This window comes from Guillardia theta, assembly GCF_000315625.1.
Source record: "Guillardia theta CCMP2712 unplaced genomic scaffold GUITHscaffold_70, whole genome shotgun sequence".
NCBI classification, from domain to species: domain Eukaryota; class Cryptophyceae; order Pyrenomonadales; family Geminigeraceae; genus Guillardia; species Guillardia theta.
This window is the reverse complement of record NW_005434604.1, coordinates 167853-193493: the sequence shown is the minus strand read 5'-3', so window position 1 is coordinate 193493 and position 25641 is coordinate 167853. Positions and strand designations below refer to the sequence as shown.

The following is a 25641-nucleotide window of genomic DNA, read 5'->3' as shown; positions in this document are numbered from 1 at the left end:
TACTGGAAGCAGCTTCCGTACGGCCTTGAGATGGAGGAGAGGACCGGAACGATCTACGGTCGCCCCTTGCGCAACTGCGAGCTCGGCACGTGGGTTGTCACAGTCTGGAACAAAGTAGGACACTACAGCGTGAAGATGAAGATGCAGGTGCTCGACGAGTCTCGATCGCGCGAGAGAGACGCAGACAAACGGAGGCAGTTTTGGTATACGGGGGAGAGAACGATGAAGTTTGTCAACGGCAGCGAGTACCGAGGACGCTGGAAGAACGGGAAGTTAGACGGGAGGGGTACTTTCGTGGGGGAAGATGGGTATGTGTACGAGGGCGAGTGGAAGTATGGGAAACGGCATGGCACATGCAAGGAGAAGTTTCCTGATGGCATGCAGTTCGAAGGCGAATACCTGGAGGGATGCCGACATGGGCGGGGCAAGCTGACATGGCCGAACGGGAGCGTGTACGAGGGAGACTTTGTGAATGGAAAGAGAGAAGGGAAGGGGATGCAGAAGTGGAGGGACCAAGACGGGACTCTGTACAAGTATGACGGGGACTGGCTGAACGACAAGCAGCATGGCTCTGCAGTGCTGGCGTACGGGGGTGAGGCGTACGACATTGAGAGCAGGTTTGGGTCGGTCATCCTGATGCAGCCCCACGAGAAGGCTCGACGGACTTTCACGTTTCCGGACAAGTCTTACTATGATGGAGAAGTTGGGGACGTGGAGGAGCAGGAGGAGATGTGCTTCCATGGCTCAGGCTCGAGGTGGTGGGAGGATGGATCCAAGTACAACGGGGAGTTCGTGCTAGGAAGCAGAGAAGGATGGGGAGAGTTTCTGTGGCCCAACGGAAGCCGATATGAAGGGCAATGGAAGAGAGGGAGGCCGCACGGAAGAGGTTTCTTCCGCACAGGAGACAAGGTTCATGCGGTCTGGCATGAGGAAGGGAAGTTGCAGTCCAGCGCTCCGGTCGCTAAGCTCCGTGTGCCGAGCACAGACGAGCTCTCCGTCGGGATCACAAAGAGGATGAGGAAGGCCAAGTTTGCGGGCAAAGAATCGTACAACGAGGAGATGATGGAGGAGGTGCCGTACAGGGAGAGAACGATAGCAAGTGGCTATCGCGATGGGACCAACATAGTGGACAGCTACCGGGATGTCTCCCGCAGAGACAGCGTCTTTCCTGAGATCAGCAAGATGCGCTTCCGATCCTCCTCCTCGCGCTAGAGGTTAGAGCTGAGCCTGCTCGCTAGAGCCAAGTCAGATGTAGACTAGCAAAGAAGCAATCAACCTATGATGGCATGAATGTGTGACATAGCCTCTTGCACCTGCTCCTTGCTCGGGTTGTCCCCCAGCTTCTCCAAGCCCATCGCTGACATTGGGATGCCCAGGCCCTCAGCCTCTCGAGCAAGCTCAATGATCCTCTCCCTCCACACAAGGGAGCTGTCTGGCTGCACCCTCACGGCCCCCTGCTCCATCATGTCTAGGCGCTCGTCGTTGGGTTGGGCGCTTGCACTGCTTCCTCCGAGGGCGTTCTTGCGAGCAGACAAGGCGTAGAGAGGGTCGGACCCCTTAAAATCTCGGTTCAGAATCGCTCTCCGGTGAACCTCGACATCGTAACCTGCATGTACCAGAAGATTCTGCACAAGCTCTAACCTGCCCTCCTCATCTCGATCCAGGAAAGCTGTGATTGCCTTGGTCGGAAAGCAATGCCTGGTCCAGCTGACAATGACCACTCCATCATCTTTTAATACTCTCCTGATGTCTGCCAGGAGCTTCTCAGGATGAGTGAGGTACTGGATCGTGAAAGCAAGCAGAACGGCATCGAAGCTCTCGGCTTCAAAAGGAAGATGCTGCTTGCTGTTGAGGTCCAAGACCAAATATTCGTCTAGTCTGTGATTACTTCTAAGTTCGACTTCGTTCAGTCCCACACCAACTACTTGCGCATACTCCACATCATCAGGAAGATGCGAAACCCAGGAAGACCCAAGATCCAGTACGCGGCGATCGGCAGGAATCAGCGACTTGTATATGTCGGTGAGACGTTGCAGACAATCATGATCGGCATGATAAACAAGACGAGGGCTTTGATAGAAGATGCTGTCATCGCTCTCATCAGCTCTTCTCCTCTCAGAAGGCGGCATTCTCGCATAATCGTTTACGTTCGCCATGCGGCAAGGTCTCCTCAGCCGATGAGTCAAGGATCCACGAGGGAGACAAGAAGACAGAGGAGGAGGAGAGAAGCAAGAGACTTGATGGAACAGAGGAGGAGAGAAGCAAGAGACTTGATGGAGGTAAACCAACAAGACAAGAGGACAGAGGAACTCCTTCCTCAACATTCACAATGCCTCCTCTCCCTCCTCCCGTTCCTCGCACACAACCCTTGCAGAGCAAACTGTTGGTGCACTTTTACAACTTGACAAGTTCACCTCAGCATTCAATTAGTTATTCTCACAGGAACAGCAAAATAAACAAATAAAGAATTTCGTTGATGCTTTCTCTTGGTGCCTATAATCTCGGTGAGGCGGATCTGCTTCACCAGTAGTGCGGAACAGTGGCTCAGAAGAAGTTTCGCCGGATAGCGTCAGCATTGAACTTCTCCATCAACCTGCCGACCATCAAGTGACTTCAGCAGAAGCTGCTGGGAGATGCTGGGGGAAACAATCGAAAGTTTGCATGGAATGTTATAGGTTACTATTGTACCGATTTAAGTAAGGTCAAAATTCTAAATTTGAAAAAATGTCCCAGAGGCAGTACCATCATGATTTTATCGTCCTACTATCTCAGGGTGAGCAAACAAGTTTCCGTGTCTCACATCCATCTCAGCTACCCCTCCCATGCGTCTGATCGCTTCTTGCGCCGATGCCAGCGCCCTGTGAGCTTGCAGCTCGGGCGAGAGCGCGTCCATCCCAACGCCCGGGAAGCTATGAACGGCAACTGGATGCGGCATGTTGTAGGCGTATGGTTTAACTCTCTGCATTCTCGAAGGGTGACTTAACCGAACTGGTCGAGTTTCAAGGCATCAGCGTTGCAGCGTTTGTTTAAGAGGCAGATCACCTTGTGACTCGTAAGGCTTTAACCCCCGAACGATCCAATCAAAAGGATTTGACGAGACCGGGGGCTGAGACAAGGTCAAATATGCCACATACATCCCCTGAATAAAGATATAGCTACCTGCTTTTTGACAAGAAATCTTTTGGGATCCTCGTACACAGTCAGCTTGTGCCTTTGGTCCTGCTTATGCGTCCTATCCAATGCGATCTTGGAGATAAGTCTGTAAAGCTCTCTCTCAACCTGGGCGTTCATTTCGCTCTTGATAGCCATCTGAAAAACGAAAAATCAGAGCTCCACCAGTTTGTTGGACCACGATGTAGACACACCGATTTTGGCTTTCGGAGTTTGTTCACTATGATCGTTCTTGGGATTCTCTCCTCGCCAATTCTCGGGAGATCATCGTTTCTTGAAGCAGACAAGCGCATCTCTTCATCCCTTTGAACCTTTCCTTGTAAGATATGGAGATCCTTCTCGATATCTTTCAATTCCTCCTCCATGTCGCCCTAAGGCAGGTAGTGAGAACTCGAGTGTCTTCGAAAGGACGTGCTGGTACCGATTGCTCCGAGGACGAGGCAATGTCTTGGGCCCTTTTCGTTTCCGCTTTTGCTGCCTCGATGTCTTCCTTGCCCGCTTCTTCCATTCTCTAAGGCAAGGAAGTTACCAGTCACAAGATCTCTGTGATCAGACATCACACACTTTTCTTTCCAAACGAGAATTCTTTGCTGCGTGCATAGCGATGTTTGCTTGTTCTCGAGCCTCCTTCGCTTGTCTCTTTGCTTCCTTCTCAGCCGCTACAAATTCCTGCGGATCTGAGTTAATTCGATTTCAAAGGCAAACCTCTGTGAGGTCTGCAAGGTTACTTTTGAGATCAGCTCTGATTGCAGCTCAGCAGCCTCAGCCCTTCTTGCATCTTCTTGGGCTCGGAATTCAGCATCCTGACTTGACAAATAAGCTTGAAGTTCAAATGTTTTAGAGGATTTGCCTTCGCTCTTTGCATCATCTTCCTCTCCTCCTTTTCAACCTTTTCTGCAGATGCAATTGCGTCTCTTCTTGCCGAATCAACTCTCTGAAAAGACTGCGCGCATGTTGTAAGATCGATATGTAGAATTCCTCCCTTGTTTTATTGCACCTGGTCGTTTGCACCTTCGGTGGATCTAAATGAGATCTCACTCTGATCTGCAGCTTTCTCCGCAATCCTACGCTCGTCAGCAGCTTTTCGTTCTGCTTCCTTTGCCCTTCGTGCAGCCCTGGCCTCTTCAATCATTCTCTGGTCCTCGTCTTGAGCCGCATATTCTTCATCCTCGACAATCTACAGCAAGTGAGTGAACAACATACGATGAAAATCTTGAGCTGCGAGTGTTACCTCTTTGGCATCAGCAGCTGCACTGGCTGCCATTTTGGCAACTTCTGACATTTTGTTTGACGTTTCCATGATCCTTTTGTTAATCGACTCAGCAACCCTTAGTCTATTCGCTCTATATTGTTCTCGCTTTGCAGCCCTAATGCAAAGCTCAACACGAGGAGAGAGAGGAAAGCAGGGAGGTAGATGAATACCTTTCGAACTTTTCAGCCTTCTTTGCATCATCTTCAGATTTTGTCTCATCAATCTGTGACTGCTGAGCAAACGCTTTGCCAATGATGCTTCCGATCACAGCCGCTTCTTGCTCACTCTTGACATCTTTCCGCTTCTCTTGTTCTGCTTGTCGCTCCCTTTCCTCTATTGCTTCTTTTTCTTTCTTCATGGCTTCCTTCGCCTGTTCCAGTTTGCGATCGACAATAATTTGAACTGCATTTTTGATATCTGAAGTGCTGTTTCCCTTATTCTTCCCAGCGACAAGATTCTTGATTGCTTGTATCAGCGCGGCGTAATCATCAGAAGATGTTAAGTTGTTGGATGCCAAGGTCGTTTCTTTGGCGCCCAGTGAGGTCAGTAGTTCGTACGTCAGGTTCGGGTTATCACTCTTGTCAGACTGTTCACCGCTTAGAATGCAAACGAGGACTAAGAGAACGCAGATCCCTGACGCGGCCAGGGTGATGCAAGGACCTCTCATCCTGTCTCAGAGCTCTGCCGCACTTCCCTCCTCCTCTGCGCTTTCACCCCACCGCCATGGGACGCCCGAAACCCAACTTGAGAACACTTGTTGATTTTATAATATGAATAACAAAAATTGATGTATGACAGATAACTATATATATCGTTGCAGTACAATATTGAAACCGAGAAGCTGAACATGAAAGTATAAATTTGTACTAATAGTTTGGATTTGGTACTCATATTGACTGATAAATTTGTACCAGTTACTACCTTCTCCCATCAAATTACAACAGCTATTATACAATCCCGGAAATAGAAACGGAGTCGGACGGGATGAGGGGCAACGGACCCGGCCTCTGCCGCATCGGCACTGCCGGCACTGCCGCCTGAGTCCGGGCCGACCGTCCGACGGAGGCCGCGCTGGAAAGCCTCGGCTACTAGTCGCTTTGAGTAAAGAAAGTCGCCGGTCGGGCTCGACAATCGGATGCCGCCGCCGGCCGGTGCGGCGGGAGTTTACTGTCATTTTGATTGAAGTATTTTGGTGTCAGGATAGTACAACAAGAGATCAGCCTTAGTAGCTTAAAAAGGATCTATGAAAGCTTGAGATAGAGAGAAGAAAGAAGAAAGAAGAAAGAAGATATCCAGGCCACCGCGATCATTTCAATTGAATTCATCGCTCCCTGCCTTTCAGTTTACTTGCGCTTGCCATCCTTTTGAGCCGCTAATGCTGCCGCTGATGGAGTATTCTGCCGAGATTGCAAATTGAAGACTTCGGCAGATAACTTACTATTATTCTCCCTGAGCTTGAGCGCTTCCAATTTGTACTTCGAGGCCAAATGCCGGAGTTTGTAAACGTCTTGATTGGTCGGAAGATTCTTCGAATCTCTTTGCTTCATCTCGATAGAGGTTATCTCACTTTTCAAGTCAGCATTCTCCTTGACCAGGGCCTTGTACTTTGTCAAAATGCTTTTGGCCCTTGTATCTGCGCCTTCTTGACGTGCAGGCAGTGACGTTAACTTCGCATTCTGTCCCTTCAATGCTTCAATCTTCTTAAGCTCATTGGAATCAGAAAACGGGGACGTTGCATTTCCTTCTCTCATGATTTCCGCAATGTCCGAAGCACTGACGGTTTTGATTTCATTTTCGATGTTCTCTCTCAAAGTGTTGAATTGTGCCTGCAGAATGGATCTCACTTTCTTCAGCAGACCCTCCTTTGCTGCAGCAACTGTCATCATCTTTGATACGGGCTTGCTCGCTTCATGTTGCTGCCGCTCCAACTTTTGTACCTCGCTCTGCAATTCTAGAATCTGTGCCTTGTCTTTCATCCTTCGAACTTCATCTTTGAGCTTCAGCATCTGCGAGTTAAGAGCTGCAAGAGACTGCCCATGTCCATCATTACGCTTGCTTTCCAAATTATTGATGAAGGCAAGTTGTAATGACTTGGGGACGTCCTTCGCGATGATCCCCAAGACATATTTTCTGGCTTTCAGCTTGTCCTCATTCGCCATCTGCCGCTTGAGATTCTCTGACTTGCTATCTTCGAGATCAACATTCTTTGCTTTCGCTTTCTTTCTCAAACTTAGTTGAGTGACATGGGCTCTGCCTGATGCAGATTGATCCACTTGCTTCTCACTGAGGTAATTTTCTGCTCGAATCTTCGCTTCTCGAAGATCCTTTCTCTCTTCCTGATAAAAGATATCAATCAGCGACAGTGATTTGAATTCTTATGGCAAAAGATGCTCAAGTCGCCAACACACGCTTTTTGGGGTCGAAATATGCAACATACCCGTACGTTCGGATCTATATCATTTTTGAGCTCTGCGCTAAGATCCGACCATGACGCTCCTTGTTTGATGCTGGTTGATGCATGCGTTGCTTCATGCGATGGCTTCCACTTTCTGACGTAGCTAACAGGGCCACTGCGGTTAGTAGTCTTTCAGTGTGGATTCCTTGCTTACAGTGACTTGGCAAGGCTTTTCCAGGTGGGAGACGGTTGCTTGTCAACAGAATGCTTCCTTTCTTCAGTCTTGTCATGCAGCATTGATCGCTTGTTGTTGTCCATCAAACTTGCCGCTCTCTCGCTCTTACTGCCGCTACTCAACAGTGAATCCTGTGTTCAAGACGCAGCACCAGGATGAGTTTTGAATCACCAACGATGGGAGAGTCAAACAGTCACCTCCTTGTCAGCGGCAGGAAAATCCATCTTCTCCGAACCTCCACTGTCGCCAATGTTCGACATGCTGGATTCAGCCTGCAAAGAGCACAGGCAAAGTCAGAGAGCTAATCCGTCCTAGCACAAAATCCCTCACCCTGCTGTCATAGTGGTGCAGCATAGATTGCATCATCTTCTTTCGCAAGGATGCAAAGTTCTCTGGACATTTCAATTCAGTTCCTGAATCTCATACCCTGATGATTCTTAAAATGAATTCCTCACCTGAGTTTGGAGGAGGCGCCTGTGCTCTTGTCAATCTATCTGATGTTGTCGTTGTCCGGCGATGAGCTGCCAATGGCATGAAACCATATGCCTTTAACGCATCTTCATCGTCCCCGTACTTATTTATCAGGTACCCGTCGATACCGGACAACAACTCTGATTCTGCCTTTAACCCCCCCGATCCTCCATGCGCTATGAACAAAATTGCCAACAGGCTGCAACCTAGCAACATGGGAACAGCACAAAAAAGACGAAAGTAGCGACTCTCAGAGCTTGATCTCGTCTCGCATGTCGATCCAGGGCTTCTCATGGGAGCGGTTGATTCTTCCATGCTGCTTGTGTGTGATTGTATGTTGATGAAACAGCTGGACTGCTTCTCAATCGCCCTTCTTCCTCGTCCCACAAGGAGCTAACTTGCCTTTTGGAACTATCTGCTCTTATTTTATCACCACAGCCTCCGAGATGATTGAAAGGCCTGGGAATAAAAGTCAGAGCTTCATTAGCGGCTTTCCACAACCACATTCCTTTCGCGACACGGAAACAGCAAACACACCCTCCCTCCTTCAGCACCACACATTCATATCCGTGTCCTCATTTCATCCCATCCTTCCTCTCTCATATTTTCCCCTCACTCTCCTCCTCTCCTTACCATGTCCTGTCCCTCCTCTTATTCCAGCCCGGCCATTAGTCTCCCGTAATAGCAATGGACCACCCCTACCCCCCAGTCAAAACACCCCACATTTGGACCAGGGTACAGAACAGGTTTGCCTCAGAAGTCTTATTAGAGGAACAGAAAGGCACAGATTGCAGCATAGTACTCTTAGTCCAGCAAAGAATTCAGAAGGGCAGAAGTCACACCATAGCAATTCATCTAGTGGAACAAGCAATTCAATCTTGGGCAGAAAGGGGTTATAAGAGCTCTAGGAGGAAGGAGCAGAGGAGAGGAAGGGAGGGAGGGGGGGCGGTATCGGAGGGAGTGGATGAAGTGGACAAGGGAAGGCATGCAGACATGCAGGGAACAGGAAGAGAAGACATGAGAGGAGGGGAAAAGAAGAGGCAGGAAGAAGCGAGAAGGAGCCTTGCAATGGCAAGAAAAAAAGTTTAGCATTCAACAAAGGAGGGCTTTCGAAGACCAGTGGTTTGAGGTTCAGACATTTGAAAGAACTAGATCAAATAAACTGATGCAGCTGAGAACTTGATGATGGTTTGGCATGATGTATGGCCATGGATTGTATAGCAGAGGAGGTTGAGCCAATGCGATTTTGGTTGCAGATGGAGGTTCGCGTATCAAAAAAACAGATAAAGACAAAGATGACAGAGTATGGTTGATGAAAAATGGGGACACGACTTATGATGACGTTGTTGTAATCGATATGTTCATGAGATCAAGGCACTTGATACTTCTGATCAACAATATCCCATCGGCCACAACAAGCCACAACCTGCGTACAACCACGAAACTGAAATGCTGAGCAGAAACCCGACATGTCTGGTACTGGTGTCATTGTCTGCAAGGCAGCCGTGGCCTATGCCGCTGGGCAACCGCTTGTGGTGGAGGACATTCAGGTGGGAAACGAGATTGTGCTGCTTGTGGTTGATGCGATGGCAGGTCGAGCCCCCAAGGGCAGGAGAAGTGAGAGTCAAGCTTGTGGCTTGCGCTCTCTGCCATACCGACGCCTACACGCTCTCCGGTGCTCCAGCTCCCTTGTCTCGAGTGTGATGATTCACAGCACGATCGCAGGGTCTGATCCCGAGGGATTGTTCCCCTCAATCTTGGGCCACGAGGGTGGCGGTATTGTCGAATCTGTGGGAGAAGGAGTTACGAGCGTTGTTCCTGGTGATAGCTCTTGTCGTGGTGGAGGAGGATGGTGATTGTGGATGCAGGGGACCATGTGATTCCTCTTTACACCCCTGAGTGCAAGGATTGCATGTTCTGCAAGTCTCCCAAGACGAATCTTTGTGTCAAGGTTGTCGCTCGATTTTTGGCTGACGGCTTCAAAAGCTTTGACTCGTGCGTGCTGCATCAGATTCGGTCTACTCAGGGCAAGGGTCTCATGCCGGACGAGACCACGAGGTGAGGGATGCGGACTTGTGGATGAGTCGATGATCAGTAGCTGCTAAGGTACAAGAACATGAAGGGGGAGCCGCTCTTTCACTTCATGGGTTGCTCCTGCTTCAGCCAGTACATTGGTACTTGCTTGCTTCTCTCCGCACAGCACGCTGACGAATGCTTGCTCAGTTTGTGCTGAGATTTCTGTCGCCAAGATCAACCCCAAGGCTGATCTCAGGTGAACATGATTTGTGGCGTCGACTGCCCTCTTTCTTACTTGCAACCGAAGCATCGCATGCCTGCTGGGCTGCGGTGTCACCACTGGTATCGGTGCAGCACTGAACACTGGTGAGTGTTGCTCATCATGAACAACTGCAGTTGATGAGCTTTTGAACAGCTGGAGTGGAGCAGGGCTCCTCCTGCGCCGTGTTTGGACTCGGAGCAGTGGGTCTGGCAGGTACAGGGGACGATGGCCGAAAGATCGTGTGGATGACGTGGCCTCAGTTATCTACGGTTGCAAGATGGCAGGCGCGAAGAAGATCTTTGCCGTCGACATCAACCCGGCAAAGTGCGTTGTCGACCTTTGAGAGAAGATGCAAGAAATCTGAACTGCTCTCTCGGCAGGTTTGAGATCGCCAAGAAGTTTGGAGCAACCGATTGTATCAATCCCAAGGACTATCCTGTGACCCCTCCGACCTGGTATTTCTGTCTCTGATCAAACGGCGCAGGACAAGCCCATCCAGCAAGTCATCACTGGACTGTCCGGTGAAACAACGGACGACTCTAAATCACATTTGCTGAATCCCCATAAACAGAGAGTGGCTTTGGCATCGACTACACATTCGAAGCTATCGGGCGTGTAGAAACCATGCGATCTGCCCTTGAATGTGCTCACCGCGGGTGACTGGCTGCGCTGAGGAATCTTCTTGTCACTCCTTTCACACAGATGGGGCAAGAGCGTCATCATCGGAGTTGCTGGGTCTGGCCAGGAGATCTCTACTCGCCCCTTCCAGGTTTCCTCCTCTTGCCCTAAACCCCTTCCTCACCTGCCAGCGGCTCACTCGCCCTCCAGCTCGTTACGGGACGTCAGTGGCTCGGCACAGCCTTCGGAGGATACAAGTCGAGGTGTTGAAGTCAGATTAGCTGCTCCTTCCGTATGTGACGGTGCGACACGGCAGGTCGAGCGTTCCTCAGCTGGTGGATCAGTACATGGAGGGCAAGATCCCTCTCGAGGACTTCGTGAGGCGAGCTGGAAGGCTCGACAGCAGTCTGAGGGCCCTTGCAGGTGACGGACAGGATGAAGTTGGAGGACATCAACAAGGCGTTCGAGAAGCTCCACGAGGGTTCGGGTGAGCCGAGGCAGCCGGCTGTCCCTGACTCAGTGAGCAGGGTCCTGCCTTCGTTGCGTCATCGATATGCAGTGAGTTTCGCAGGATACCGTCGGTCGTCTTGCAGTCGTTGGACTCGACGCCAAGGGAATAGTAATAAAACTCCATCATGTCATCCACATGTCATCCTGGAATCGCTGCCCCAAAAGAAGAGAAATTCACATAGTAGAAAGTTCACTTTAGTGCTCTGTCTTTTTCACTCCTCTTTCCTTCTCATGAGGCGAGCTGGCATTTGCTCTGAGACTTTGTTACGAAGCCATGAAAGTCTTGGTGACCCTCAGCTTGTGCTGGGCGCATGCGAACGCGTTTCTAGCACCTCCCCCCCTCAAGGTCTCCAGTGCTCCTGTGGGAAGTTCGGCATGGCTGCACCAACCTGTCAGGCTCTCTTCTCCTCCTCGTGCTCCATGCCGATCCCTCCGCCTCGTGCAGTGCCAGCTCTCCCCTGCGTCCAAAGTGCTAGCTTCACAGCTCAAGGAGAGGCCTTTCTTCGCCAAAGGCGAGTGGATGCTGAGCGTGCGCTTGTTCGTGTTGACCATTCCTCTATGCAGGAAGAGTTGGAGGGGAAACGTGTGCCAGGGCCTTCGAGAACGATGTGAAGACAGAAGCGTAAGACTGAATGTCGGAAGTGATGGATGCTGCAGAGGTTCGTTACAGATTCCGAGCTTGCTGATGGGGGGTTCTCTTCCTCAAGAGCAGGCATGATGAAGGTCCTGAGAGACAACGAAGTGGCGATCATCGGTCCGCCACCCGCTCCCATCTTGGGCGTCTACAAGCTCACATGGACTTGCAGGAGCGGCGAGGCAAAAAGTTTATGACAAGTTTCCGGGGATCACGGAGCCTGGGGGAGGCCTGTATCCTCCCATCAGAGCAGAAGCATGCTGGAGGGACTTCTCGACGTTCCTCAAGGTAGACAGGTTGTGTCACCCCATCCTTGATGACAAGTCAGCAGCTTGTCAGCTATGGGACCCTCGCAGGAAACCCAAACATCGCGGATGACGAGGGATCCGAGATCATGGGAAAGCTTTATAGAGAGGTGAAGACCTTCTCTCTCCTCGCATCTTCTTCCTCAACCTGCCCCTCACTGCCCCGACGCGGCAGATGAAGGTTCCTCTTGATGCCATGGAGGAGGGGGTGAAGGGTCTAAGAGACGCCTCCTTGGAGCATGTCCGGACCAGAGGCGAGTGTAGCTGCGAGCCTTCGTGCCGTGTAAGTAACAAAGTTGAGCAGCGTCTGACGTCATAGGGGAATGGCCTGGTTGCGAAGCAACGTTCAACAACCTGATCAGTGTGCTCCGGAGCTACAACAAGCTGTGAGGCAAGGATGCCACTCGGACTCGGCGAGGGGACGCAGGCTGCTGGACTGAGTGTTCAGGTAGTCAGCATGTAAACCATCATGTCAGCCATCGCTGTCTGGGTTGGAGGGATTTGAGGGTCATTAGCAGAATGAACAGAGGAAGGTCCCTGAATATTAAATTCCTGAATCACAATAATATGGCACAGTGTCGAGTGTTTTGTAGTACCACGGGAGGACATTCCATGCAGAATTCCAGTCCAGTATCAACTGGCAATGATTGATTAAGTTTATTCCAAGGGCGACAAATCCTTGAAGTGTCTTAAAAATCGAATGAAGTGGATAAAAGTGGTCTCGTCCCATCGCAGATTGTCAGCTGGTAAGTTCAGCTTGCTTTCAATAACAAATTACATTCCTCTTGGATTGGCATGATCAATAACTTTCGTTCAGTGCCCTCGTCCTTGAGGTTGGTACTGACTGGGCGGAACCTGCATAACGTCCTGCAATCCTCGTGTGAGCGACGAGGGAAGAGGAAAGAAGGGAAGGGAGCCAACCAGAGTGTTTGCCAGCCAGTCTGAGATGTCAGCTCCCGCATAGCGAGCCACGAAGGGATGATTGAGCAACTGCTCTGCGTTCGGTCGCTCTTCAACCCTGTGCTTACATCAAGGCTGGTCCTCAGATGCAGTCAAGATTTTACCGTTTCACCAGCGACGCCGCAATGAAACTACAAAATTCAGGTGAAAATTGACCCTCAGGCAACCGAGGAGGATCATCATCCACAACCCTAGAAAGCAGGATGTCACTCAAAGATCGGGAACCACGGGCATGACCCTACCTGTCCAGCAAAAACATCAACTCCATCCTCTTTGCAACTCCCGAGCAATCATATGGAAACTTCCCCGTACTCAACTCCACCAAGGAGAGAGAGAGACTCCAGATATCGCTGTTGTACACATATTGTAATCCTGCTATTCTGCTCCCACGTCGTTACAATGTTGGTCTGGGGCTTCTGCAATGCTCTACCTTTCCGGCGACATGTAAGTTGTTGATCCAACCCACGTGTTTGCAGGATCTAGAGTATTTTTCAATTGTGTTGACATCCCAAAGTCTGAAACTTTAAACTGTAGGAGGTCGTCAGAATCCGATTGGCACACGAGGCTCTACGGGCAGCAGTAGAGTGTATCTGTCGCACCTGTCCCATGCTATTCACCAGAATATTTGAAGGTTTTATATCTCTATGTATGAGCTTTCTTTCCTGCATAAGGAGCGTCATCATCTGATAACTTGCACTGGAAGAAGTTGCCTTATGTAAATATCGTAGACCCTCCAACAAAAATCCGCAAGCATATCCTGCAACCTAACGGCAAGGTTCATCAAAAGCACAACCAGGCACCTAGCGCCACACACATGCTCAGGAATAGGCCCAGTCCGAGAAACGATGTCCTTGAGTGAATAGAGATCCATGAATTCCGTTGCAATAATAATAGAACTTCTGTCTGGAAAATAATCTGCAGCAGTGTCGCATCAGGAGCACCTCAACGATGTCGTCCGATCTTACCCGCTCCGAAAAATGCAACAACGGACGGGTGAGCGGAGCTGTAACTGCAAGGACGGCGAGTCAGCACTCTTGGTTGCGCGGGAGAAGTACCTCACAGTTCAACGAGCTGCTGGAGCACAGACATCCTGTCCTCATCACGGAGAGTGACAGGAATCACTTTCAGAGCAACAGGAGAGTAGTCCGCGCTATTGTAGGCTTTAGTTACAATGCCACTCGTCCCAAGGCCACAAGGATCCCACTCCCCATTAGGCTTGGTCGGGACCTGTACCGAAAATCCGGTCATGAGAAAGTATGGCGCCAGCCTAAAACTTTATGGATCCAATATCCGTTATGCATATATACACAGAAAGCACTTGATTTTGATAGAACTTGCTTGAAATATCAATCAACCATACTCTATCACCATCCCACGCGATTATTCAACCCCCAACAGATCACCATGTAGGGGGCGCAACAATCAGCGTAACGACGCTCGCAACCCCTCAGCCTGGCATTGCGGCGCTTTTGGACACAATCAACATGCCATCAGGTTGAGCAGTCATAATCACTTCACTTTCTCATGCTCACTTTCCTTCCTCCTCTCATTTCACACCCTACCTGGAAGGGTCCGATGACTAGCATCGCCATTTGCCGCCGCCGCCGCCGCCGCCGTTACAGACCGTTGCATCTCCGGCAGGGGGGATGAAATATAGAGAGGGGTGGAGGACCCTCCACCCACCCTTGATATTCAGTTTTTTAGATTGAGAGGGGTACTATAACTGTACCACCCTACCCCCTCGAATATCCCTTTTGCCCGTGCAGGTTTATTGGGGCTAATGAGCCCGCCTCACGAAGGCCGAGTTATAGTACGGTACCGTCAAGTCTGTCCGGGGCCCGTGGCTCAGCCTTCCCGGGCACGGGCCCCGCCGGGCGCAGTCCGGCGGTCCGGGTCCTGAGTCCGCTGGATCTCGGCCCGGATCAGCACTGCGGCACTGTCACTGCCCCTCCTTCCCCCGGACTCGGGAGTTCTCACTCAGTGGCTGAACTAACTCGGTTCAACCGAAAAGACAACAGTACTTCATGTTCAAATAGCTTACAGCCTGATAGTTAAGGGCGTGCCTTACTACTGGCACCGTCTGATCACGGATCACGGTTCACCGATTCGCCCCTGAAGACTCAGACGTTCCAAGAGAACCCGTCGACATTGGACGGCGTACTCGGCTCGCCGGGACCCCCCATACCTGATGGATCGCTGTGGTTCGAAGAGTCCATCGACAAATCATCTGGAAACAGTCCACCACCCTGATCTCCCACAACAGCAAAACGTCAGAAGACACTCCAAACAGAACAGAGGCAAATGACCATGTCGGCTTCAGCAATTGACGAGTTAGAATCCATAAGGTCTTCAACATTGTCAGAATACTCCTCTCCAAACACCTCCTTGCTGTAAATCTCCATCACGACCTTACAAACACACTCATGTCATCAAGTACCACTTCTGTCTAGTCCTTGGATGTCTCGCAATATACTTCCACGTCCCCTTGCCCGAGGACTCCGACGGGTAATAGGTCTCGAATTCGCTGCTGGACTCTTTCTCCTCGTCCTCGTCCTCGTCCTCGTCCTTGCCCTCAACCTTGTCCTTATCCTCCTCATCGCTGTCCGAGTCTCCTGGTTTGGGAAGAGAAGTCGATTCCGAGCTTTGTGACCAGAGTCCTTTGAAGAAGTCTGACTCTTCATCACCGAGGTCTATGATTGTATCATCTTTCACCTGACCACTCATCTCAGTCACGTTGGTCATGGTTAACTGCAAGCTTCACTTTGAATTTCTCCTTAGGTTTGGTCCTTCCCTCCTTGAATATCAGAAGATCATTTGAGTCTGATTCTGGAACTTTGCCTTGTTGCTTCCACTCTTCTTCTACCTCGTCCCTACATTGCTTCAAAGCAGTCGTCAATCGATCTCAGTTGTGAATGACACAAAGTTACCAGCAGCGTATTATACATGTCATCCACAATCTGATGCTCCGATTTGCTCTCTTTCATGTCTTCTTTCCTCACGTAAACTGCATGCGTTTCAACAACTCTGCGAGAAACTTGACAAAATTGATAATGTGCCTTTTTCCTCAGTTCTCAGCATATCAATTATCTGGGAAGGATGCCATGAGAACGGAAACAGCTCCTGCACACAGGTACACCTCCGCATAATGGGACCCCATCTTCCCATCTTCGTCCAATCCCCACATTTTTGCCATGTCCAGAGCTGTTCGACCTGTCAACTGAGTTAGTTCATCATTTTAACGATCACAGCCCGCACCGCTGTAGTAAGTCTTCAATTTCGGATTGGCGCCAGCATCCAAGAGCCGACGAACAATGTCAACATATCCGTTGCCTGGTTGATACTTATGTCAGTCGTTCTTTCGTAAAAGTTGTGTTGAGTCAGGTTTTACAGGTGGCAAGCTGCAGTGCGGTGTAATTCATACAATCAGTGGCGTCAATCCGAGCTCCCTGGTCGAAATTGGTGAGCACAAGAGAAGTTTGATCTAACCGTGAATGCGATGCGAGTTCCGTTGCCTCAGATGATGGCACAAACCTGCTTCATCCAGAAAACGAGAGCCGAGATATTTCCTTCTTCCGCTGAGTTTCTGAACTATTGCAGATATCAGCAGATCAAATACTCGCTGTTTGCAGCTTACCTGGTGATCAATGTAATCCTGCTCATTGTCAAACTCACGCGGAAATGTATCCGGAGGAATGATCCACGTCTCATTGAAACCTTCTTTCAAACCCTTGAGCATTCTTGCCATCTGAGACGCGTATCGATTCTCAATCTCCTCGTGATCCGTTGCAAGCCCTGCTTCCAGTTCCAGCCTCCTCTGCGCATCTGCAGTGCTTGATGGCGCTTGTTTCGAAGTGGATGACGTCCTACTTTGTGACTCCAAGTCAGATCTTGAAGCTTGGGACCTGGGCGTCCTGGGCGTCCTGGGGGTCTTGGGCGTCCTGGGGGTCCTGGGCGTCTGTGGAGTCTTGCGAGTTCGGGGTGTTCGTGGAGTCTGGGGCACGAGAGAAGACGACTGCATGTCGGAGCTTTTGTCTGGGCTGGGAGTTCGAAACCCATCCTGCTCGGGTTCGCTCACACTCTGCAGGATCCTGGAGAGGGGGCGTGGGCCCCTCTTGCTATTCCCTTTGCTGGAACCCCGTGAACTTCGTCGGAGAGGCGGAGATCTTTCAGCCTGAACAGAGAGAATCAGCAACATGGCATGCTGGCTCGAAGTTGGCAGAACTTACTCGCTGCGCTGCGTCCGGGTCCATGCTCGACATGTTCGAGGTCTCCATCCGAGAGAACTCATCTGAGCCTCCCCGCAGGTAGCAGAGGCGTCTACCGATCGTCGCAAGCTCAAGTGCGGATCTCTGGTCTGGCTCGGCATACGGTGACGGGCCGACCTCCACAGAGACCATCAACACGACGGTGACGAAAATTCTGGCAGGAAAGTTCCAAAACTCCATTGAGGGAGTAGGACGACTGGGACAAGTCCACCCAGGGTTTACTTGACACCAATGGACTTCATCGTGACCTTCATCTGCATCTTCGTTGCACTTGTGTCAGTATCCCGACCACTTGCCTCTTCATCGCGCTTGCTTCCCCGCCCTTTTCCTTCCCTCCTGCTCCAGTTCCCACAAGCATTTCAACGAATTCCGCCCCTAGGGTTGAGGGGGGATGAGGGCTACCGGATTCCCATGGGTCGGATCGCAATGGCGATCGGTGAAAAGGGGATAGAGGAGGAGATGATGGGACGCGCACGCGATATAGGGGGAGGAGAAGGGAGGGAAGGAGAGGAAAGGAGATGAGATGAGAGGAGAGGAGATGAGAGGAGATGAGAGGGAGGAGAGAGGAGGGGAGTAGAGGGAAGGAGAGAGGGGGAGGAGAGGCGAGATAATTCTTTGGTGCTGGTGCTGTCACAACGAGAGGAGGGGTTCTGATAGATCGGAGCACCTGCCGAAAGATGTTGCGTACGACCTTGTTAAAGTTCACTAAGGATGATGATGCAGGGAAAGAGGAGAGCAGCCATCTTGCGTAAGGAGAGCATATCATTGTCAACATGGCGTTGGCTTTCATGTACTCGCATTCTGTTGGATGCCCGCGTACCCCGTTTCCTGCCTCTCCATGCGGCAGGCCCTTGTGGTGCTATCCAGCACTTTCAAACCAGCTGAACCAGCCAAGAATTCTACGCAGTGAGAGGAGGAGATGGACCCCTGGGTTCTCACGCATGGGGTTGATCGGGGTCTTGCAAGCCATGTTCTCTGCACGCACACGTCCTTCACTTCGGATGAGCAGTCTCAACGAGGTGCCATCAACAGCAGGGAAGAATTTCGACGGGTTCATGGAGCATTTTTCAGTCAAGAGAAACATCAATATCATTGGAGGCGATAATGGATTGGAGCTGAGGCTTGTGAAGGATGTGAAAAGGGGTGAGGTGCTTCTCGCCATTCCCCGCAGAGCAATCCTGGAAATAGATGATGCTGCTACTTGTCCGTGTAAAGAATACATCACGGGAGAGATGTGGCAGGCAATCCCATCATATGCAAAGCTTGCAATCTACTTGCTATACTCCATCGATCATGCCGAGCAAGATCCTCGGCCACTGAGAGATTACTTCGACGTGTTGCCGAAACAAGTGCTGAGTACTTTCTCATGGTCTGAAGAAGCGATCCAAGAGCTGCAAGATCCGTACATGATAGAGCAGATTCAAACTCGGAGGAGGAAGATTCAACGATTGTTCCATGAAATTCAGAAAGGTCTCTCTCCTAGGATAACTTACGATCGACTCTTGTGGGCCATCGAGGTCCTGCAATTGTCTGATTTACAGCTTGTGAAGGATACTGACATGAAGTCATCATCGGCAGATCGTTCTTTCTCGAGCGTTTGCATTCAGCAGGACGGGAGGGGATGATCTTGTCTTTTCTGGTGATTCAACGATCCTTGTGCCGTAATGCGGCGGAATGAACCATCACACAGATGAAGGGTGCGGTGATGTGACTTGCCTGTTGCCTATGATAGATTCTGCCAATCACCTGCCCCTGATTTCTGGTTCCTCATGCAAGTCCTGTGTTGCCTTTGATGTCAAAGTAGGGACTAGCGTGAAGTATGATAACAGCAAGCAAGAGTTTCAGATCGTAGCAGGTGCGGTGATAAGAAATGTTGAAGTGAACTAAAATGCCGCACCCAGAGAAAGATTTCAAAGTGGGACAGAGCGTTGAGATAAGTTATGGTACAACATATTACGAACAATGAATTTGCCGTGATGTGTCATCATTTGCAGGATTGAAGAGCAATCATGAGCTCCTTCTAAGTTATGGATTCATCTTGCCCGACAATCCAGAGGTTTCATCACTGATTCTCTCACGGCTTGTTGAACTTCTGATGACCCTTTTTTTGTTTTTGTTTTTGTTTTTGTTTTTTTCAGGATTTTTTTGTTATCACAGATTCAAAGAAGTTTCTATCATCCGTTCTGAATGTCAGACTAGGTGAGGTTGAATCCTTCAGTGAGATAGAAATGATTCATTGTCAGGCGACGATGTTGTGATTGTCACTCCTATCATCACGAGAGATCTCTTGGATGAGAGTTTTGCGAGTAAACAGGTTTATACCATTGCCTACTCTCTGACGTTTTTGCTGAAGGCTTCGCGAAGAATGTTAGCGACTTGCTTCGTGAAGTAAGTGCTGTCTCTGCTTGCTGAGCCTCTACTCTCCCGTGACCTCTGACCATCAAGTCACCTCTTCGTGATTCCATCCAATTTTTCACTTTTCGACCTCCACTCCTGTTGACTGCTTGCTGTGCTTGTTCCTGAAATTATGTTCTAGGGGAAAGGCAGTGGGCAACCAACTCAAGATCCTTCCGGTAACTCACGACTCCTTTGCTTCTCATCTACTTTGCTCCCCAACTCCTGCATCGTCCCTTCTTAGCCTTCTTGCTCTCACTCCCCTTCACCTCCTCTGATATTGCTTGTCAAGTTCTCCAAAAGATCCAAGAAGTCTGTCGCCTTCAGCTGCATAGCATGAAGACCACAGAGGAGGAGGATACCCTTCTTCTCAGCTCGCTTAGCAAGGGTCCAGCAGCAACTTCTTCTTCGTGACGTGAAACTTCCGTCCAGGTGAAAAACAGCTGGCGGTTGAGTACAGGAGGGAGAAGAAGAGACTTCTTGCAGTGAGTACCATCGCTACCTGCTGCCCCGCACCCTTCGTTTCGCTCCATCCTCCTGTCCCCGCCTTCTTTCCTCTGCACTTGTCCTTGCTTGACCTCATCTCAGGACGCCATGGAGCTTCTAACGCGTCAGATGATTGTTCTGGTATGTAAAGAGAAAGCACAGGAGAGGCGAGAGGCGAAGGGGGAGGGAAGGTGGGAGAAGGGGGAGGGGAAAGGGAGTGGAAAACACATAGATTTTGCACAGCGAGGTGGCGTGTAAAGGAGGAAGAGTGTTACGATAGGGCACCAATGAGAGGAGACAGGAGAAAGAAGAGGACAACACGGTAACGATATAAGATGTTCTGATGCTCTATAACAGGAGCAGCAATACGCTATGATGCAAGATATTTTCTCCAACGAGCAATTCTCATGAATTTCATTCAAAACTCTCGTGGGAATGCTCGTTTTCTGGCACAGACTGCAGCTCTTGGATGTCCTCCTGTGAACGTTCATATCAGCACAGCTCGACCTTCCTCACACCTTCCCATCCCTCCCTATTTCCTGAACTTCCCTTCAACCACCCACCTCCTCCCTCTATCTCCGCTTCCCTCCCGCCCCCCCCCCCTCCTCTTCCTTTCAAGCGTTTCTTTTCATCCTCATCCATTTTAATCTCCTTGCCTGGATTTCCGACAGCATCGCAACATTACGTCGAACAAGCTCGGCGAGCTCGCTGTCGTACTCGTCCACCTGATATCTTCTGAGTGGCAATGGGGCAGAGGCAGAGGAGGAAGAAGAGGAAAAAGGAGGATGGAAGAGAAGATAGATGCTCTAGATGGGATGTCACCTCTGCTAGCAGTGACTCTGTCTCTCTGCTCTCACGTGCCCGAACCCCTGACGAACAGTCATCCTTCACATCCCTTCAACCCTCCCCCTCCCCCCCCCTTCTTCCTCCTCTTCCTCATTCCCTCTGTGTTCTATCGTCCTTGCCATTCTCACTAGCGTAGCATCGATTATGGTTCGGCTCTCCTCTTTCATATCTCCAATTGTATCTTCTCACCTGCTGATGTCATCGGCCTTCCAAACTTCGCAGATTCTTCTCGAAGACGTTGACACTGTGCCTGAGTACAACTCGAGTCAAGCAGAGCTTGGTCAGCCGCGATTGGGAAGTTGATGGTTGCGGTGAAGGAATCGGAAGATCAACATTCAAGAGTAGTGAAGCAAGTCAGACCTTGTAGTGCTTGACTTGGGTCTTCAACCTCGAATTTTGCTCCCTCCTGTTGGCAAGACAAACATCAAACCCCAACTGGAGGATAGAGGCCTTCGCACAATTTGTTGTCGTTCCATCGCTCATGAATTTCTTTCAACTGCTTTCGGAGAGAAACATTTTCTTCTTGCAAATGATACCTAACAGGGTAAATCACTCTCCTTCTTCCAACTTCACATCACACATGTTGGTGTTCTCTATCTTAAGTGTGGCAATTTCTTTCTTCAAGCTGTCAATATTTACATTTCCCTCTTGAGGCATGCTCCCCGATTCAAGCAATGCAAGCTTGCTCTGCAGACTCTGTAAATTTGCTCTCACACAAGCATTAATACAACCTGCAACTTTTCGATGGTCTTCAAAAGTCTCCGTATGATCATCTCATCACTCTTGTTGGTTGGTCGCTGATTGGTTTGCGGAGGAGATTGACCCGCTGTGCCCATTGCAAACTCACTCAGCATCTCTCCCAGCGATTGAGAATCTGCATGCTTGGCCGTCTGGATTTCAACAACTTGTGTGAGATTGTAAACAAGAAATCTGCAAGGAGGATCCTCACATTCATCATCTCTACAATCTCTTCGATTGAAAATGCCTCCACTGCAGACATTGCCGACGTCACCTTTCTGAGCTCATTTGCAAACCCTACCCTTCGTCGACTGCTCGGTCTGTCATGCCTCATCGAGTGACTTGCTGAGTTATCGTCGAAACCATTATGATGAGCGTGACCATTCGCATTAGGAGCAGAAGAGTCGACAAACATGATTCCATCGGATACAAAATTCTTCTCTAGCATTGTCTGAGCCTCGCCCCCCTCCTTATGATTTACATCTTCTGGCACAGATTCCTCCTCTTCTTCACCCGCTGCAGCCTGTAGTTGCCCGATGAGACAGGGAGGGGAAAGAGAACGCAAACACAAGCACCTCAGCAAGATATTCCAACAGGATAGGATTCGAGTTGAGAAAATTTGCGTTCTCCGTCACTTTGAACATCTGCGAGTCTGATTGCGCATTTTCGTCTTCGTTCAACCCTGCCATCATCTTCTTCTGAGGGCCTTGAAGGTATTCACTCGACTTTGCTGCATCCGTTGTTAGAGTCGACAACACCCTCACATGTAGATTCTCACCCGCCAGCACTTTTGAGAGCTGCTTTGCGCTGTAAACACAATCAGCAACCAGAGTACGCGAGTGGTGCTGACACACTCAGTCGAGATGTTGGTGTTTGATAGGCGATACTGCGCTGAATTCTGGTGAGAGGTAGCAGGTCGACGAGCGCTAAGGTAGATGTCAAAGGGTTGCTAAGGCAGATCCTGGCCGCAGCAATGGTCGGTTTGATCAAATGTCACCTGCTGGGTCTGCTGGAAGGAGGAGGAACATCAATTTCGGAATGCGTCCAGAAAGAAACTTTGTCATCCCCATTGTCGTTGTCGTCCTTGACGATCGTCAACATCTCGTTCACAGTGCGAACCTGACCTCACATGCTGTTCATTCCGTGAGCTCCTGTTGCTGTTCACTTCTGTGGGCTGTCGCTCATTGAACTTGAGAATGTTCCTGAGGAAGCAGACGTGGTAAATCATTGCAGGTGACGGTATCACAGGGGACCTCTACTCACCGGGCGTTCTCGCGGTCAGCTGACAGGATCGATGTTCCATCTAGACGCATGATTTGTTGCAACTGATCGATCACAACGTGTCTGATAGAAAAAGATGAGGATAAATCTCTGCAAGGGGATGAAAACCTGTAGCCACTCACAAGAGAACATTCATTGCCGTCAATTTCGAGATCGATCAGCCTTGGCAATCCCTTCAAAATCTGCCAGTTGTATCGTTAGACAACTGACAACGCATCAGAAAGAGCACAAATTGCCACGAACCTTGAGACATGAATCGAGATCCTTTAAATTGTTTCCATGCAATCCGATCTAGGCGATTGTCAAGGGGGAAAGGTTCATCACACAACATCATCACTTACAAACTCTAGTGATTCGCAAGTTGCAAGAGGATCCACATCTGCCCAAGATGATATAAGTGATGACAACGAACGACAATGAGGTAGCCTCAGATTCAACCTTGGATCTTGTTGCAAGAAGCATACAACTTTTCAATCTGCTCAGAAAAGCATCACTACTCTTATGTTCAACATGATTTGTGTTGGGATCGCCTTTGGGCAGCATCGTATCCATGATAGCGAGGTCAACATGTTGTTGTTGATGTTCATCTCGACAAGGTGCGGGAGTGCATCTGTCAAGGCCAAGTTCACTGCCAGGAGATGCAGAGGCAGGAGGAGCTACAAACATACTGGGTGCAAGATCTATGCCTTCAATGCTGTTGTGCGAGAGCGACAGGCTAGTCAAGCAGGGGACGTTCTTCAGTGCCGTGACATCCTTCAGCCCAAGTCCTCTCAGCACCAGCAGCTCCACCTGCCGTCGCTCGTCACTCAGAGGTCGAACTGTCTGCTAGATCTCTAGGGTGTGTTGCCTTGCGCATATCATCTTCCCCGGAGAACTCGCGGATAAGCTCGTCCTGAAGCAGATTGTAAGCTTCCATCATCATCGTCGTCGTCGTCGTCGTCATCATCGTCATCGTCATCATCGTCATCATCGTCATCATCGTCATCACCATCATCATTATCATCGCCTCTCCCTCCTCCTCCTCTCCTCCTCCTCCTCCTCCTCCTCCTCCTCCTCCCCATCACCTCAAGCTTCCCATCTCCCGCCATTGTATTTCGTAAGGAGGATGCGGGGGTATTTCTTGTTTCGTGACAGTGGGGTAGGGTAGTTCAGTCCCGCTGCCAAACATGGCTACAGCGCTAGAGCGACGGCCGCGCACTGGGCTGCCGCTGTTCAAGAGCGTGCTGAGGAGGAAAGGAGATCTGGAGGAGCAAGAAGAAGTGGAGAGGAAGAAGAAGATCGAGGAGCTGGAGGGGAGAAGAAACAGAGGGGAGGAGGAGAGGAAGGGAGGGAAGGAGGAAGACGAGAAGAAGAGGAAGAGGGGGGAGGAGGAGGACAGGAGGAGGAGGAGCATCAAAGACGGAGAGGGAGAAACAGCGAAACGCTCATCAAGGAGGGATGGGGAGGCTGCAGCGAAACCACCCGTCAAGAAGCTCAAGCCTGAGGAGCAGGTGGAAAGGGACCTTGCCCTACAGCAGCCTTTCAATGTTCCTTCATGGCGATTCACGCCGGTCATCCCTGATCCCCGAGGCGTCATGCTCTCTCCCTACGATAGAGCTCCTCAGCTGCGACTTGCAGACTCGAACTTGACTGTCTCGGGCTGCAAGGGATACCGTCTGATCCGTGCGACCCATGGAATCCGGGAGGGCGCTTGGTACTGTGAGGCGACAGTGCGGGAGGATCTCCATCCGCCATGGATCGAGGAGAGGTTCATGCAGGTAGAGGGTCACTGTAGGCTTGGATGGGCGAGGAGCGGAGCGTTCGTACAGGCTCCTGTGGGATACGATCGTTTCGGCTACGCGTACTGCTCCAAGAAAGGCTCCGTCGTTCATGCCCGATTGCCGGCGGCGTACGGGAGAAGTTTGACCAAGGGAGACGTGCTGGGTTGTTACATTTATTTGCCGATGAGAAAGAAGCCTGACGAAGAAGGGGAGCTGGAGAGGAAGGAGGAGAAGCAGAATGATGAGAAAATGGAGATGAAGAACAGCGTCGATGGGCATGGGAAAGAGCAGGAGCAGGAGCAGGAGCAGGAGCAGAAAGGTAGCAGCATCAGCCGGGGCAAGGAATCATTGAGCAATGCAAAAGGGAAGGAGAAGCTGAGCAAAGAAAAGCTCCCGACGGCGACAGACACGCTGATCTGGAAGGATACAGGGATTGAGTACCACCTGGTGAGAACAGAGGAAGTGAGGAGAGGAGAGAGGTAGTCGATAGGAGAGGAAGGGGTGTGGGATGCAGAGTGGAGGGAAGAGGAACGCTACTTGAAGACGCTACTGACGTCATGACGTGAAGGAGGAAGATACTGATGTTGGAGTCGAGATTCATGTTGGAAGCTGCGTTCGCTTCTACCTCAACGGGGAGGACCTGGGGGTCGCGTTCAGAGATGTGCAGGCGGGCAAATACTATCCTGCAGCCTCGGTGTACATGGGTGGACAAGTGACGTACAACTTTGGTCCTGAGTTTCGCTACAAGGTGTGTGGAGGCAACATGGATGTGTCCTCGCAGTGATGAGTTTGACAGATCGATGGAGAGCCCGACGGCGTTGCAGTGAAGGCAATCAGTGAGCTTGCAGAGACTGAAAGCGACAGGGACAAGCAAGAAGAGGGGAAGGGTAAGAGACGCGAAGTGAAAGCAGATTTGCCTATGTAGATGTTATGTAGTAGATGAGAAATATCTGATGATGATATAAAAGAATCGGTGACTTAGAACCATCGGTTGAGACATTGCACAACAGCTGGAGAATGTGCTGAAACGTCTGAATGATAT

At 50.3% G+C, this 25641-nt stretch overlaps 12 protein-coding genes across 12 annotated transcripts; 6 read left to right on the top strand and 6 right to left on the bottom strand.

Annotated features, from left to right (window-relative positions):
• Window positions 1-228: 228 nt before the first annotated feature.
• On the top strand, window positions 229-897 carry GUITHDRAFT_47287 (hypothetical protein; the record flags this gene model as incomplete). The annotated part of the gene is made up of 2 exons (XM_005827005.1): window positions 229-584; window positions 756-897. Coding segments are annotated over 2 exons (498 nt in total), but the record flags the coding sequence as incomplete, so codon positions are not given.
• Window positions 898-1245: 348 nt separating this feature from the next.
• GUITHDRAFT_158353 (hypothetical protein) lies at window positions 1246-2129 on the bottom strand (the record flags this gene model as incomplete). Its single annotated transcript, XM_005827004.1, has 2 exons — window positions 1246-1256; window positions 1502-2129. The coding sequence occupies 2 exons, from the start codon at window positions 2127-2129 to the stop codon at window positions 1246-1248; spliced, it is 639 nt and encodes a 212-aa protein (XP_005827061.1).
• Window positions 2130-2569: 440 nt separating this feature from the next.
• GUITHDRAFT_164770 (hypothetical protein) lies at window positions 2570-5090 on the bottom strand (the record flags this gene model as incomplete). The annotated part of the gene is made up of 12 exons (XM_005827003.1): window positions 2570-2593; window positions 2801-2988; window positions 3043-3106; window positions 3160-3309; window positions 3366-3542; window positions 3593-3682; window positions 3736-3840; window positions 3900-3974; window positions 4061-4114; window positions 4169-4348; window positions 4403-4538; window positions 4594-5090. The coding sequence occupies 12 exons, from the start codon at window positions 5088-5090 to the stop codon at window positions 2570-2572; spliced, it is 1740 nt and encodes a 579-aa protein (XP_005827060.1).
• A 676-nt stretch (window positions 5091-5766) lies between these two features.
• Window positions 5767-7740, bottom strand: GUITHDRAFT_113817 (hypothetical protein; the record flags this gene model as incomplete). Its single annotated transcript, XM_005827002.1, has 6 exons — window positions 5767-6759; window positions 6861-6981; window positions 7033-7184; window positions 7251-7325; window positions 7384-7445; window positions 7593-7740. 6 exons carry the CDS (start codon window positions 7738-7740, stop codon window positions 5767-5769), a joined length of 1551 nt encoding a protein of 516 aa, XP_005827059.1.
• Window positions 7741-8982: 1242 nt separating this feature from the next.
• On the top strand, window positions 8983-11060 carry GUITHDRAFT_96450 (hypothetical protein). Its single transcript, XM_005827001.1, has 18 exons — window positions 8983-9074; window positions 9118-9199; window positions 9250-9345; window positions 9393-9475; window positions 9536-9582; window positions 9631-9698; window positions 9748-9796; window positions 9848-9906; window positions 9956-10015; window positions 10063-10126; window positions 10183-10240; window positions 10287-10323; window positions 10374-10458; window positions 10505-10571; window positions 10631-10683; window positions 10737-10797; window positions 10844-10901; window positions 10948-11060. Exons 1-18 carry the CDS (start codon window positions 8994-8996, stop codon window positions 10980-10982), a joined length of 1143 nt encoding a protein of 380 aa, XP_005827058.1. The 5' UTR covers window positions 8983-8993; the 3' UTR covers window positions 10983-11060.
• A 663-nt stretch (window positions 11061-11723) lies between these two features.
• On the top strand, window positions 11724-12188 carry GUITHDRAFT_75898 (hypothetical protein; the record flags this gene model as incomplete). The annotated part of the gene is made up of 3 exons (XM_005827000.1): window positions 11724-11852; window positions 11896-11979; window positions 12045-12188. Coding segments are annotated over 3 exons (357 nt in total), but the record flags the coding sequence as incomplete, so codon positions are not given.
• A 494-nt stretch (window positions 12189-12682) lies between these two features.
• Window positions 12683-14077, bottom strand: GUITHDRAFT_143029 (hypothetical protein; the record flags this gene model as incomplete). Its single annotated transcript, XM_005826999.1, has 10 exons — window positions 12683-12736; window positions 12791-12887; window positions 12934-12960; window positions 13072-13209; window positions 13260-13357; window positions 13429-13491; window positions 13521-13586; window positions 13644-13744; window positions 13795-13838; window positions 13890-14077. 10 exons carry the CDS (start codon window positions 14075-14077, stop codon window positions 12683-12685), a joined length of 876 nt encoding a protein of 291 aa, XP_005827056.1.
• An 872-nt stretch (window positions 14078-14949) lies between these two features.
• On the bottom strand, window positions 14950-17274 carry GUITHDRAFT_113814 (hypothetical protein; the record flags this gene model as incomplete). Its single annotated transcript, XM_005826998.1, has 11 exons — window positions 14950-15075; window positions 15136-15217; window positions 15267-15541; window positions 15591-15699; window positions 15773-15853; window positions 15982-16039; window positions 16085-16159; window positions 16251-16275; window positions 16361-16417; window positions 16464-17000; window positions 17056-17274. 11 exons carry the CDS (start codon window positions 17272-17274, stop codon window positions 14950-14952), a joined length of 1644 nt encoding a protein of 547 aa, XP_005827055.1.
• A 788-nt stretch (window positions 17275-18062) lies between these two features.
• GUITHDRAFT_113813 (hypothetical protein) lies at window positions 18063-20385 on the top strand (the record flags this gene model as incomplete). The annotated part of the gene is made up of 11 exons (XM_005826997.1): window positions 18063-18611; window positions 18673-18733; window positions 18899-18949; window positions 18996-19037; window positions 19089-19150; window positions 19233-19293; window positions 19338-19408; window positions 19448-19482; window positions 19631-19667; window positions 20077-20115; window positions 20332-20385. The coding sequence occupies 11 exons, from the start codon at window positions 18063-18065 to the stop codon at window positions 20383-20385; spliced, it is 1062 nt and encodes a 353-aa protein (XP_005827054.1).
• Window positions 20386-21174: 789 nt separating this feature from the next.
• On the bottom strand, window positions 21175-23092 carry GUITHDRAFT_113812 (hypothetical protein; the record flags this gene model as incomplete). The annotated part of the gene is made up of 13 exons (XM_005826996.1): window positions 21175-21226; window positions 21279-21356; window positions 21401-21516; window positions 21552-21710; window positions 21770-22081; window positions 22134-22288; window positions 22337-22365; window positions 22413-22484; window positions 22556-22641; window positions 22688-22760; window positions 22822-22902; window positions 22948-23021; window positions 23069-23092. The coding sequence occupies 13 exons, from the start codon at window positions 23090-23092 to the stop codon at window positions 21175-21177; spliced, it is 1311 nt and encodes a 436-aa protein (XP_005827053.1).
• A 248-nt stretch (window positions 23093-23340) lies between these two features.
• On the top strand, window positions 23341-23676 carry GUITHDRAFT_113811 (hypothetical protein; the record flags this gene model as incomplete). Its single annotated transcript, XM_005826995.1, has 1 exon — window positions 23341-23676. One exon carries the CDS (start codon window positions 23341-23343, stop codon window positions 23674-23676), a length of 336 nt encoding a protein of 111 aa, XP_005827052.1.
• Window positions 23677-24005: 329 nt separating this feature from the next.
• Window positions 24006-25524, top strand: GUITHDRAFT_113810 (hypothetical protein; the record flags this gene model as incomplete). Its single annotated transcript, XM_005826994.1, has 3 exons — window positions 24006-25046; window positions 25168-25347; window positions 25396-25524. The coding sequence occupies 3 exons, from the start codon at window positions 24006-24008 to the stop codon at window positions 25522-25524; spliced, it is 1350 nt and encodes a 449-aa protein (XP_005827051.1).
• Between the last annotated feature and the right edge of the window lie 117 nt (window positions 25525-25641).

Coding starts and splice junctions, on each gene's coding strand:
- GUITHDRAFT_96450 (XM_005827001.1), top strand. CDS start 8,994: ATGTCTGGTACTGGTGTCATTGTCTGCAAGGCAGCCGTGGCCTATGCC. Junction 10,798..10,843: donor AGATCCCTCTCGAGGACTTC/GTGAGGCGAGCT, acceptor GGGCCCTTGCAG/GTGACGGACAGGATGAAGTT. Junction 10,902..10,947: donor GTTCGAGAAGCTCCACGAGG/GTTCGGGTGAGC, acceptor CTCAGTGAGCAG/GGTCCTGCCTTCGTTGCGTC.